At 39.3% G+C, this 14,776-nt stretch overlaps 1 protein-coding gene across 1 annotated transcript in view; it reads left to right on the top strand.

Moving 5' to 3' along the window:
- EPHA4 (EPH receptor A4) overlaps window positions 1-10,610 on the top strand; it is a 137,456-nt gene extending 126,846 nt beyond the window's left edge. The window contains exons 15-18 of the mRNA XM_045560355.1: window positions 1,612-1,805; window positions 4,605-4,760; window positions 5,083-6,016; window positions 10,074-10,610. Of these exons, the coding sequence (XP_045416311.1) occupies window positions 1,612-1,805; window positions 4,605-4,760; window positions 5,083-5,197 (465 nt within the window). The 3' untranslated portion in view covers window positions 5,198-6,016; window positions 10,074-10,610. The remainder of the gene's footprint in view (window positions 1-1,611; window positions 1,806-4,604; window positions 4,761-5,082; window positions 6,017-10,073) is intronic.
- The last annotated feature ends 4,166 nt before the right edge of the window (window positions 10,611-14,776 follow it).

Consider the following 14,776-nt stretch of genomic DNA (forward strand, 5'->3'; position numbering starts at 1 on the left):
CTGAGGAGTATAAGCAATCATGCCACGCTGGCGTCAGCCCAGTGTTGCTTGTGTTCTCGTGGATCCAGTGGAAAATGTTTTCATCAAGTCCGGAGTCAACACCATGCTCCTGGAAAGGTAAAGAAAGCCAGAGGATCAAACTGACCTAGTGTAATTGCTGGAAATAAATAGAATAAGGTTCAGTAAGACAGCATAGAGAAGTCTACCTTAGAAGGAGAAATAGACAATACTGATATAACAAAGATATTGGCAAATACGTGAGAGAAAAGGATCAGAGGGCTTCATGAATCACAAGGTGATTTGTGAAACCGAAGCAGTGCACTGGTTTAAAAGACCACAGTCCTACTAATCCAGGGAAACTGGACCAACTGAGTTGACTATTTTCTGTTGAAGGCCAATGACCGAGCAGTCAATAGGCCCACCGCAGGGTGAGTCCAGTGTGATCACTGGGATGGCTGTAACCACTGGTTGTTTCTCTAGCAACTGTCATTTTGGGAGAAAGAAAAAACCAAAATGGACTGATTTAAAACAAATAAAACTTTTTAAAACCCCAAACAAATAAAATCACCTCCAGAATCTCAGAGGATACCCATAAAAAAAGCTTATAAGTAACCAAGAAAGTATGAAGTAATTCCCCTCTTTAAATTTGGCATGTCACACCATGTTACATTACTGGAATTTACAGCCCAAAAAAGGGGGAGTTTAGAGAAAAGCCAATAAAATATAATATAATGCTTGTGAAGACAGATTAGAAAAATTAGAATTAGTAGAGAAATCTATGAACAATTTATTTATGTCTTATTAGGCAATGACACCACTCTGATAGTCTTGAACAATAAGACAATTAGCATCTACCATTATGGTGTCTTGCCTTAGATATGGGTAAGGGTCTCCATTAATATACAGATGCCCTACAAGAAGGGATTTTTTGTTGTTGTTTTTGCTAGCACTTTTTTTTTAAATCTACTTACTAAACCTTTAACAGGGTCATTTGAAAGCCTGCAGAGACCAAGAAAGAGACACAGAATTGATGTCTGAGGGTAGAGTCTTCCAAAAGGAAAAATGGCTAAGAATCATCTGGAAGTGGGCTGTGGTGTGGACCCCATTAGCTGTCTGAGCAAGGGGACACAGGCTTAAAATGATGCAAAGGGAATTCCATTTTAGAGATAACCATTGATTGCTTCTTAAGGAAAGTCTTTAGCACTATGTCAGAGTCTCTTTCACTAAGAGTGTTCAGGTGTTCTGATGCTTAGAAGGATGGAGGGGACAGAGCCAGGGCCATGTGATCTCTGAGGGCCATGGCCAAAGCTCTGACACCACGTGGTTGATCTAGTTGGGCTCTAACCACTTTCAACAGTGATGCATCTTCACTTTTGAGTTTCAGGTTGGCATTACTTGCCATTTGAGAACACCTTATAGCAACAGCTGGCTTCCCTCTCCTGTTGCCAGCGATACTCAGGTCCAGCTTTGGCTTCTGTGAAGGAGTTGGAGCTGTTCCCACGCTCAAGCTTGCTGGCAGCTTAATGTGAAAGAAACATGCCAGTCGGGAGGGTTAACCTCGAACAGCAGCTTGCCTGGCAGCTTAACGGACCATCCTGTTGTCTTCCATAGGTGATTAAAGCCATTGAGGAAGGCTATCGGCTACCCCCTCCAATGGACTGCCCCATCGCACTCCACCAGCTGATGCTAGACTGCTGGCAGAAGGAGAGAAGCGACAGGCCTAAATTTGGGCAGATTGTCAACATGTTGGACAAACTCATCCGCAACCCCAACAGCTTGAAGAGGACAGGGACGGAGAGCTCCCGGTCAGCTATGCTTACTTACTAATGATGTATGAAGGAACACATTAGAGGTGGCAGGCAAGCCGTGACTCACTTTAATTCCTGCCTTTTTGTCAGAAGCCACATCACTGCTCTTTGAAACCTGGGCTTTTTTCTCAATCCACAGAGTATTTAAGGTAGTTCTAGTCACCATTTTGAAAAGCTAATACCTGTCAGGCCTCAAATAGTAGTAAGAAAAAAAAAGTTAAAAAAAAATACCAACAGCAAAGAAATAATAACATGCTTATTTTATGATGCTGGACCTGAAAATTTAGGAGGAGAGATGAAATGCACTTTTAGAAGATGTTCAGATCAGTAGATGCTCTATTTTGAAAAGGGACAAGAACATTGGAATAGTAAGAAATAGGGAATAAGGACAGCTCTTTAAGCACTGCAATTTTAAGTTGACTTATAGAGTGTTAATTGTAGCAAAAGATTCGTTAGGTTTCAGTTCTTCTGGTTTCCGTTTCTGAGTTTTTCATAGCAGAAGGAAACAAGGCCAAGACAGAAACTGATCAAGTTACAAGGCATTGCAGATTAATGTTTGAGAAGAGTTTTAAAAATCAGAATGATCAGACCACCTGGGAAAGAGCAAAATGAAGAAGTGTATTTATTAGTCTATAAAAAACAGAAAGATACTGTAGGTTCTATAATTTAATAGGAACTTTTCTACATGGAGACTGGACTTTACTGGTATAAGATTCAGACACCTAGATACCGGTCCCATCTGGACCATCCTTATCAATTAAATTATTTACAGTGACAGGCATAATAAAACCAGGTGATGCAGACGTGCAAGAGCTGAGCTGCTTACTCATTTCCACGTCTGAGCTTCTCAAAGGCTTCTCTTTCATCATGACCCTGAGTTAAAAATAGAACATTGGTATTTGGTGCTTCCTCTGCTAGCATAAACCGTTCAGCCACTAATACTACAAAATGTCTGTTTTGTACCAAAGTAAAGAACAAATCCAGGTATTGGATACACAATTCTCAAGTCTAAATTGTTCTCACTGATGATACTTAAAGAGCTGTGGTGCTTATTACTGCTTGCTGATAATGAGATGCAGTATAACACAGTATGTGACTCAGCACGAAATTAGACAAATGTCATAGTGTCCCACAAAAAGCACAAAGACTTCCAGACAAGCTTGAGAATGACCCTTCGAGTTCATTGATATCATTATTTCCATGCAAAGGACATTTTGATTTTGTCAGGCACCTAGAGCCTACATCTTGCCCTATTAATCCTTCTGGATTATAGTTAGAAGTCAATGCAAACTATTAACAAATATTGCTGTACATCCTACACACAATTAAATGTCTAAAATTCTACATGGTAACATTTGTTATTGACTCAAAATTGGGAGAAGAAATTAAATCTTGATTATTGTGCTGTAGACATCTGCTGAATTTACTCAGAAAATTGAATGTAATTGAAATAATGGATATAAGACAGGTTATAAAGGCAAAGTATTATCTGGACACAAAACTGATAAAGCAAGTCTTTAAAAATATTTATGTAAAAAAAGAAGTAATACAAGTCAAATTAACTTAGGTGAAAAGGAAAATTTAAAAATGGAATTGGATTAAATCCGATATGTAGAAAATTAATCAAGGTATTGACTTTCTTTTGTTTTTACAAGAAAAGAATCTTTTTTGTTGAAAATTCAGTAGTAATGATATAATTCTGATTTAAATGTTTGTGCTTAAAACATAGTCTCAGGATGAAAAATCAGGTCAAAATGTTAAGATCGAACACATTCTGTAATTTTTAGGGAAAAGGTATGTTCAAGGAAATATAACTTAACAAGTAGTAGTGTTACTCTACAGGTAATTATAGTAAAGGTGGTATAAAATACCCCTGTAAAGTTCTTTCCTATGATGATTAAGTAGTTTGATGATGAAGACGACTGTAATTCTCTTCATATATACTTTCTGTCAATGTAATTTATTGTATGTCAAGATCATTAGGAATGGCAGAGTTCTTGCCTGGAGATGCTCTTGATAGCGACCTAATATAAAACATCTGGCCTGAGAAATGAGTAAACTAATAAATAAGTTAATAAGGAGTGCTTTGAATTTGTTGAAATCATTATTTAGGAGCCCCAGCAAGGGAATACGAGAAGCACATTCCACAATCCAAACAGTGATCAAAGTGGCCATTCTTTCTGCCAGCCTTGGCACACGTGCTGGTCAGGCATGGGTTGATTAAAGAGGGGATTAACTCCCTGCTGTCCCAGGTTTGTTTGAATGCACTGAGCCTGCCTGCAGACCTGGCTGGGAGCATGCTAGACTTGAATTCTTGCTGTTTTCTCTGCTTCCACCCAGTCTGGCAGGTTGCAAGCTCCCGGTTTTCCTTACTCATACTTCACTAAGGTTTCCATAGTTGCCGAACTAACATCTGTAATATTCAGTGCTGGCAGGGACTGGACTTTTTCCGCAAAGACTTAACAGGTTTCAGCCACAAGGGCTCCCCCAGTCCTCACCCCGGGTTGGGATGTTAAAAGACCTGCTATGTGCATTAGTGCACTAAGAGGTCCACATAAAACAAGTGCAGGAAATGGAATTAAGAAAAAAAATAGGTTGATTGATACATGCTTTAGCAGCTTTGTAAAATTAAGAGCAAAAAAATCACATGGTTAGATTTAACAATGGTTTTTCCATTTGAAGCCTTCTCCTCCTAGCTTTTCAGCTCTCCTTGCCTATCTTGGACAGCCTGACTTCTGAGTCTTCCTGTCTCACGGATAGCTAATGTCTGTTTATACTTCCTTGTTCTGTCTCCAGACCTAACACTGCCTTGTTGGATCCAAGCTCCCCTGAATTCTCTGCAGTGGTATCAGTGGGCGATTGGCTCCAGGCCATTAAAATGGACCGATATAAGGATAACTTCACAGCTGCTGGTTATACCACACTAGAGGCTGTGGTGCACATGAACCAGGAGTAAGTACTCAGCGATGTAACACGAAAGGGTAAATCTAGATTTAATAGTATTTTCCTTTCTTGCTTTGAGCTGCATAATCATCCTCCTCATTGTTTTAAAAAATAAGAAAACTGGAATGCCTCTCATTTTGATTCAGTATAATTTTACACAGCCTCTACCAAGCACCTACATTGTTGCATTAATTAAACATTTTTAATACACCTGCCTTGTTGTGCCGTATTAATTGTGGCTGATTCAAATGTGTGTCTGCATGAAGCCCAGAAAGACAGATTCTCAGTCCCCATGACTTTCTCTCTCCCTCTTTTTTCGCCCTCTGTACAGTGACCTGGCAAGAATTGGCATCACAGCCCTCACGCACCAGAATAAGATTTTGAGCAGTGTCCAGGCGATGCGAGCCCAAATGCAGCAGATGCACGGCAGGATGGTTCCTGTCTGAGCCGGTACTGAATAAACTCAAAACTCTTGAAATTAGTTTACCTCATCCATGCACTTTAATTGAAGAACTGCACTTTTTTTACTTCGTCTTCGCCCTCTGAAATTAAAGGAAAAAAAAAATATCTGCAGCATTGCTTGGTGTACAGATTGCTGAAACTGTGGGGCTTACAGAAATGACAGCCGGTCGTTTGAATTAGACCTGGAACAAATTGTTTCTCGGAAGTACGCTGTCCATCACCCGTCTGTAAAATACATGTACCTATAGAAATAGATCACTGCCTCCGAGTTTTGATGCTGTATTTGCTGCCAGACACTGAGCTTCTCTGAGACATCTCTGATCCTCTCTCCATTTGGAATTACAACGGTAGCGTTTTGTTTGTGGCATAAACTACAGTCATCTCTCTTTCACTGGAATGAAGACCAGGCCCAGGAACATTTTTTGAAGGATTCACTTGTGGCTTTTAGGGCTTGGTTCATACCGTGGAAAAAAATGTTGGTGAAAACCACATGGCTCATCAGTGTTGCCACCTCGGTGGTCAGGCCACCTGGTGGATTCTTATACTATGACATGGGGCGGGGGGGGGTGGCTGGAAAGAAAAAGAAAGTGGATTAAAAAAAAAAATTCAAAAACCCAAGCCCCATGACCCTTAACTGGACAAATGAGGTCTGTTTCTTCGGGCCTGAGGCTGTGCCATATAAAGTCTTATTTTGGGACTCTACAAACTTGTCGGAACTACCTTACGGATAATGGGCTGTGACAATCTTGACTAGGGAACTTTCACACTTTCCTCCTTTAAAGAAGCAACCCCAAATCTACCAGGTGAGTCAAAAGGACCAGCAGTGAATCTTTCTCCCATGAAAGCTTTCTCTTTTGTCTTATTTTTAAACTTGATCTCATATGAAACACTGAACAGAAAATATTCTTTCCCATCTCTCAGGTAGGTTTGGTGTTTTTCAGGATTTCAGTCCTTTTTTGTCAATGGGAGAAGAGACTAAAAACAACATGGCTCCCTCCTGCTGTCCTTCCAGGAAGAGGGGAAGTAGGAACTGTCTGAGGTCAGGTTCAGAGGGTGGGTCCTAGACCCCGTTGCCTGTGCCTTCTCTCACAAAGGCCTCCCTCTGTCTGTCCTTTGGGGCCATTCATTCGTGCCACACGCATTTATTGTCTTATAGGTACCAGGTAGCGACCTCAGGAGACTTTCTCTCTCCCCTCGTTGGGTCATGTGCCCCATCTTTTGGAGAATTTGCTTCAGTTGAGAAGTCCTGGGGAGTCATTTCCGTTAGCCTCATTTTCTGTCCTGCTTCAGTAACCTCTGTACCAAACAGGATCAGCCAGAGAGGACTGACCACGATGTCAATGGTGAGACTTTGGAACTCACCTTGACTTCCTCATTATCAGAAAGCAATCTCCTGAAAAGCATAGTTTTCATCCATAAGCCTATTAACTTTCAATGCTTCGATTTTGTGTCCCAGAATTTTCTTATTGAAATAAGGTGAATTTAAATGGCTTTGTTCATTCCTAGAAGCAAAAGGCCTAACTTTAGACTGGACAAATGTTAACTTTTTATTTTCTTTTAAAAATCTATTCCATTTTTATCACTTTTAAACAAGAGCTTGGCTGGTTTTAATGACCTTTTCCCCCACCCTTGGTTTTATCCTGAAAGCTATTATAGAGCAAGAAATGTTAAATTTGATGCTGTCAAATCATGACAGTTTAGTAAAAACCTTTTTTGCAACATTAGTTGTAAAAGCTTTTCTGTTCCGAAGGAATGTGAAAATTTATTTTTAAAATACTCCAACAATTTTTGTTTTACCACCACTTTTGCTAAAGTCTAAGAGTCCCGGATATTCATGTTAAGAGTTGACAAATGTAAGTTTTTGTATTTTTATTTTTTATTTTTGCTTGCTTTCTAAAAGATTTCACTATTTATTTTTTATTCAGCAAAGCTGTAGAATATTTTTGTTTTTCATCACCACAGTCCAATTCCAATAAGATAGCATTATGTCATTATATTTTAAGTAAAAACAGAATGTTACCTTGCATACATTGAATAATTAAAAGTTTTGCTTTAAGTTAACAACTTAAGCTATTTTTGTAAACATTGAACATATTCAAAGCAGAACATCTCAAAAGCAAGAGTGTGTCAATTCTAAAATATCCTAACAAATTAGCAATATATACTAAGCTGGAGTCTTTTTGCTACTGCTCAGCAGGTGTCTGTAAATGAAATAATCAGGAGAGGATCGAAAGAAAGAGTATGAAATTTTATCCCCTTCAAAGGTCGGTCACTTTCTGAAGCTTAGCAATTTTAATATATGCATGTGTCAGGGTCAAGGCCAATGGAAAGGCCCAAAAAGGACTTTCCAAGTGTCTAAAATAATATCTGCAGCAGTGAAAGTGTTAACTATCGCCGCTGCCTCCGTGAAGTTTGAGAAGAGAAATGTAAGAACAATAGGAATGTTGCATTGTTTCCCAGGGCGTGGAGCCAGACTCTTGGCATCTAGACAGCTATGGATTCTGAAGCCAACTGAAATGTTGACACTGGGAAATTCACTCCACTTTTCTTTATAACTCAGTTCCTCCACCTGTAAATTAGAGAGATAATGATACCTTAATAATAACACCTTTCCTAAGGCATGGTGGTGTTGTTGCAAGTTTATATGAAATATTCTTATGTAAAACACAGTGAGCCCCACAGAAGAAAGGAGCACTTCTTCCTCCAACATTGTCCAAGTGTTATTCATCTCTCACTTGCGATCCCAAACGTTTTATTACAACACACCAGAGTAGGGTGAAATGAAGTTCAGTAGTAGGCAGCCATGCACATGGAGCATCTCCACTTTAAGTGGAGTTGTGAGAGTTTAGGGGTAAATGTACATCTATACAAAAGGTGGCAGACCCATCAAATTGCTCCTGGCAGGATGAACATACATCATTTAGTCTTGGCGTTTATGAAATTGTTACTTAATACTGGAAAGGCAGTGGTGCACACAAGTAAAACTCTATTGCAATGAAAAGAACTAGATGGTAAAGACATTTTGATGTCTTCATGACTGACTCCAAGGAACGATGCTTTGTTTACTTAGTCACAGTGAATTCTCTAACTCATGACTCCACATGGACCACATGCTTTGTCTGGTCTCTGTTTCAGAAATCCCTCATGATAAAGTAGTTGCTTGAATTCAAAGAGGGGGAAAGGCTTATTTTTCTCAGTTCTTGTTTTGCCGTTAACTAGATAGAAGTCTTCACATCCCCATGCTTCTCACTTCTAGCACCCAATCATTTTCACATACACACCAAGTCCTTAAATTGCCCACTTACTATTCCAAATATATTTATATAATATATATAGATATAGATATCCAAATATACTAAGTGAATAAGAAGGTTGGCAGAATGCAAGGGGACAAATATGATTATGAGACCTCTCTTTCTCCTCGAGGGATGGAATTGCTAGTAGCAAAGGAAACTCACCATCAACGAGGTTGTATATCCACATGGTGTTGGATATACTGTGGTTTTAAGATCACATTCATGTTCTCCTCATCCTTCACATAAGTACATGCCACTTGATCAAATCCCTGCACATTCACGTTTGACAAACTACATTTGATAGACTTGCTAATTTCCAGAGAGGAAACAGTTGGAAAAAATATATCTGATTGCTTTTCTTTCATTTTTTTTATAATTGTCAAAATGAACAACCTTAGTGCTGATGAGTGAGTGACTTCTTGAAGATATTGGTAGTTATACCAAAACTCACATTTATAATTTTATATTGCTTAAAAATAATTTCTATCTGAATAATTTGTGAGAAAATTTTTATTTCCATCTCTCCAAGTAGACTAAAGGGTTTTCTACAAATGTGGTCACTTAACCTCAAATTAAATTTTATGTATTCTTCCCTACACAATAAACACATACATACACAGAACAAACAAGTGGTTTGATAAAATAAGCAAAATCATCTGTAAAGTACATTTTTGTCTCCATCCATGCTCTACACTTGGAGGCCACCAACTGCTACACATGGCCACAGTGGTGGAGGGTAGAGTCCAAGGAGCAATCTTGGTTGTCAGTTGTCACAAATGAAAGAAGCGAAATTGCTTCTCTGGGTTTGGGTTGATTACTTAACAAATAAGAGGACAACGAGGAGCCACGATGATGCCATTGCTTTTTGCCAGCCTTATTCGATGCTGGACTGATGTCTGAAATTCTAGGCTATGGTTGATTAGTTCTTGGTATATCGAGGAAGGCTGGAGCCCAGAAGACCCCAACACTGGCATAGTAAGTCTCTCACTCTGCCCTTGGCCCTCTTGCCTGTTTACATGCAGATTGTGTGGATCCTTCACTAAATTAGATACTCCCATTTATCAAGTTATTTTCTTTTTAAGAAAAATATCCAATGCTTTCTATTTCTTAGTATGCATTTTGTTCAATCACTATTGTTGACTGTGGGTGGATTGTGAACCAAAACAAGCCAGGATTTTCATTTCAAATCGAGGTGGTTCCAAATAGAGGTTAAAGCATGGCTATGAACTCAGACTTCCGTTGGTTTTAATCTCAGCTTTGCCACTTCGACTGCGTGGCTTACTCGGTCTCTCTGTGCTTCGGCTTCCCCTGCCATGTGATGGGGAGAAGAATAGTATCTATCTCAGAGTTGCTGTGATTAAGCTGTTAATAATTTTTTGTTGTTGTTATTGTAATTGCTATTTTTCAGAGGAGGAAAGTAACATTTTTTGCTCTTCCTCCTGAACTACTTTTACTGGGCCATACCAACTTCTAGGAACCTATGTTCTTTCTCACAATAGTGTTTGACAACTGGCTAGCAATATTGGCTGACGTCTTGTCTAATGTCTTATTCTTTTCTCCCCAGGGAGTAGATTCTGCTATCTTGGCCTCACAGCCCTTCCTGTTGATTACAAAGCCCTTGGAAGAAAACAGAACACACCCTCCTCCGTTCCATCTAATTGTGTTTCTTCTGCTTCTAATACACCAGTTCTGGGGCAAAGACACTGATGAAGCAACACCTATAACCTGAAAAGAATAAGTTTGTGATTTTCAAGTCCCCTTTCCCAGTGAAAGAAACAGCAAACATTTTAGCTTCAGCATCTGTTCTCCAGTTGCACTGAGGAATGTACTGCCTCACAGCACCAGCTCTGCAGAGCCCTTGCTCCCAGCTCTTTGTGGTTTTATTTATATGTATTTCCATATTTCATTCCTGTATGTCACTGCTGCATTGGTGTGGCAGCAAGTGACCAAAGGCTACAGGTTTTACTATGGACACCAGGTCAGGTGCCACCACACAAAACAAAGCCAGTTCCCATGAGCTGCCTATGATATGCATTGCTGAAGTAACATTTTACCCAGGGTGTGCCATTGCAGTGATATAAATATATTTTTTTCCTAGACTGAATATGAGCTGACTATCTCTTTTGATGTGTGTACATAGGTCTGAGTGTATGTATGTGTGTGTGTGTGTGTGTGTGTGTGTGTGTACAACCTCATGCATAGAGCTGCCTGTGAATGTTGTGGAATGCTACACCTGGAGGGTTCTGGTTTTCCACCAGTTCCAAGAGAAAGAGCCACATGACATAGTGTGCCTGGAGATCATGCCCATCCCCTTGGAAAGACCACCTGGAAATGTTAAATGTCCTGCATCGATAAGTATATTTTATAGCTGCCACACTAACCTTAATAAGAATTCTACAGCTTTGGACAGAGGCATTTTCACTCCGCTTAATGGTGGAGTAATTTAGAATATAAATCCATTCAGGTGACAACCTATCATCAAAATTATAAATTCCGACTGAACTCATCTGAATCACCAGTTCCTTGATGGAGAGAAAGGGGGAGATGGGATCTGTCTGGTAACCCCAAATGGAGTACAAGTAGCCTTTGTTTTCCTGCATAAATGGACTTGTTGAATGAGAACAAATATATGCAATTCATATACTTTTGGGGATGAACATAGCTATGTGTGTCAGCTTTGAGATGATGTGTCCTGGATTAATACTTTGTCTCCCAGTATCACAGAAAAATACATGCCAGTGACTCTTGAGGTTAAGAGTTGGGATGAAATGGCCTCAAGCAATTTCAGGTTCCCAAATTCCATGGAAAGTTCTACAGTATGCAGCTAACTCCGATTGCCCTCAAAAGAGCATCAGCCTTCTAGAATCAGAGTTCCGGTGTGTGAAGATTCGGTATTGATAGGATATGTATACCAAACTCCAGCCAACATACTGCCATTTTTCATATCTGAGTGGCTGCCTTGCTTATTGTAAGCTATGGTTGCAGAAACTGTGGCCATTTATATAAGCTATAACATCAAATCAGGGAAAAATGAGGAAAAAATAGATTCTGAACCGCTTATTGTTGAATAGAGAAAATCATCAATAAATATTTATTACATTCTGACAGGGTGTGTGGCATTGTATTCTATGCCAGAGTGACAAAGTTAATTCACCCCTTTTTGGGGACCTTAATATATTTTTTAAGGGATGTGCCTATGCATTGATGCCTGAAAAATATGTATAAAGAAATGAGGTTGAATCTCTGAGCAGATCATCTTTCCCAGAAGGGTAGGAGGCCAACTTCAGGTCTGTGTCTACCCCTGAGCAGGCCCTGGCCTAGTGAGCTCTGTCTGACGCTAGGTCACACGCAGATCTGACAAGCAGCGTGAAGCTGTTCCCCTGCACTAAATCAAGTAGCTTCACCTTGTGTCTGCCGGCCCCAAGTTATTTTTAGCAATCTTACGAATGAAATGTTCTGGTAAAAAAGTTATTATTTTAAAGAAAGATTGTGCTCACTACACTGCTGGTGTGTGTGTTTTGAGACCTCTTGTACTCAATCTGTGAAGGATATGTGTATTAATCCATACACACGTATAGCCTCAATATTTGTCTGAAGACACTTAAATTCTGACCAGTAAAGGAAAGTTCTAGAAGCAATATTTTCACTTATTTAACATTCTCCAAACAACATCAAGCATTGATACACACTGAAGAGTGCATTTATTTTTTTGTATCACTCTAAGTATGTTGGAATATGCAAGGACTGTGGTTAAAATTAGAATGTATAAGGCATATTATAATTTAGTTCATACTGAAAAAGAAATTAACAGAACATTGCCTGGTTCACACATGTTCCCCAAATTTGAGTGATGTCTTGAGTTAGACATAGATTTTCTATTTTGTTTTAATTTGCCCAGGTATTTTTCTTCCCTTCATGAACTTTAGGTACACATAACTTATGTCATTTATTTATGGTCTTTTATACCTAGTTTGTAAAGTTGTAAAATAGCAAACTAAATGCAAAGAGTTTGCATTTGAAAATAATAAAGTAGTTGCCGTATACAAACCTGGAATCTGGTTGTCTCTTTTCAATAATTTTTGCCGTATGTGTGGTGTTTCTAAATGAATCAATTATTGTTTGTCATTCAGTTAAAACACAAAATCTTAAGTTCTAATTGAGCATACTTATTTCAAGGATGAAAAGCATTGACTTCTAAATGGTCCTCACCCTTGAGAACAACATGTTAGGAGCTCTGGCTTGAATTCCATGAGATCCTGTATCCCATTGTAATTAAGACGATGGACTTTGGTTGGAATTCAGGCTCCTCCACTTACTAATTATGCAGTCTAGAGCAAGTCTCTCAACTTCCCTCTGCCTATTTCCTTGTTTGTGCAGTAATAATTACAATGCCAAGAGCTTTTATGAAGATTAAATATATTAAAACGTCTAGCATCCAGCCGGAATTCAACAAATGGCAGCTATTCTCAGTAGCCATTTTGATGATATAGACTCTCATCTTCAATCCCCCCAGTTCTACACCCTCCCTTGCATCCTTGCTGCTGATCCAAGTGACCAGCTGTCAATCCCTGCCAGGGGCTTGTAACCCAGGATCCATGGATCCTTCAGGGTATATTGGAGCTCCAAGCGGTCCAACATGGTCCCTAAAACCATGCAAATGTTCATGATTACATTTGTATATGTGTTTTGATGAGGGGATTTTATAAATTTCTAAAGTGTTCTAAAGTTCTAAAGTGTTATGGTATACAAAAATATTAAAGGCCATAGTTTTAAGGATGAATGCTCCTCATGAGCCATTTCATTAAATAAATTGTCAATCGGCAAGGTCCCTATCAACTGAAAATCAGGCTTAAGATTTATTACATTATATTAACTAAAGCCCCTAAGAGCAGCTGGCTTTAGAGAGCAGGGGCATGCTGTTTACCAGCAACATTTTAAAACATGAGTCTTCGAAGAATTTCAGAATCTGGACCATGTCTAGTTATTTTGTGTTTGTTTTTCACTTACCCTGTTCTCTAGAATCAGCTACATTCGTATGTAGGGTAGTTGGCAGCATATTTGTGATTTGAAAGGGACTAGGCTTGGCATTTTCTCCACTTGTTTAGCAAGACAGAAAGTCAACCAATAAGTTTTTTTACTTTCCCCTACATATTCTAGGATGAGCTGGTAGAGTGATATCAAAATTGCCACATGTAATCTTAACAATAATTCTGAGATTGATTTCAACGTAGTATAAGATGGGATCGTGTATTATCTGGGCTAATAAATGCAAGCTTCTGTAATAAATGACCCCATATCCTCAGTGGTTTAACAGAATGAAAGTGTATTTCTAGCTCACATCACAGCCTGATGAGGATCCAAAGGCTCTTCCTGGCAACTCTTTCCAAGCAATGACAAATGGATCCAAAGTGCTTTCCCTCCTGTGATGCTGCCATGCTCAATACATGACCAAGGTCACCACAGAGAGAAGAGAATGTGGACAATTCCATTGAAAGCTTTATGTCCAGGCTTGGAAATGTCTGCTATTTCTACTTCCCTTATCTTATTGGCCAGAACTCAATCACCTGCACCAAGTACAACTGCCAGGACACTGGAAAATGGAAGCCTATATGCACAGGAAGAGGAACTGAAAGTGTCGAGCACCTAGCTAGTCTCTGCCCCAAGTACAAAGGAGAATCATGTACCTAGAGGAAGTCAGGGAAAGTGTCCTGTATAAATGCTCTGAGTTTGAGCTTCTCCCATAAACATGCCCAATGGTCATTTCCCAGAGATGCAGAAAAACATGATCAATTTTCAGATTTGCTATAACATTTGTATTCTCACGCTTTAGGGATTGCATTTTCCTTTCTGCATTGCAGATCTCTATGCTTTCCCTAGGAACAACCTTCTGTTGATACACGAAGGTGAAGGTGCTTACCTTTTCAGGTTTAAATTGCCTCAGCTACTCAGTCTCCCTAGGAGCAATGAGGTGGGTGGAGAGCATTGAATAAATCCCAATACCAGGCAAGAGATTTAATGTCCTTTTTCCTCTGAAAAATAAAGACACAACTAGAATGTGCAAGAACACACTGCCTTCACCCCTTAACATTTGTCAGATGGGCAAGACCCTAACACTTTGTTCTGCAGCTTCATACGAATTGGAGCTAGAGCCCAGGCTGACAAGCTTTCATTCCTTTTAACATTTTTAAACACTCACTACATAACAAATATGTGAGCTCTATTTGTTTAAATTCTCACAACAGCCTATGACAAAAGTATTCTTATCCT

Source organism: Lemur catta, chromosome 8 (assembly GCF_020740605.2).
Source record: "Lemur catta isolate mLemCat1 chromosome 8, mLemCat1.pri, whole genome shotgun sequence".
Taxonomy (NCBI): Eukaryota; Metazoa; Chordata; class Mammalia; order Primates; family Lemuridae; genus Lemur; species Lemur catta.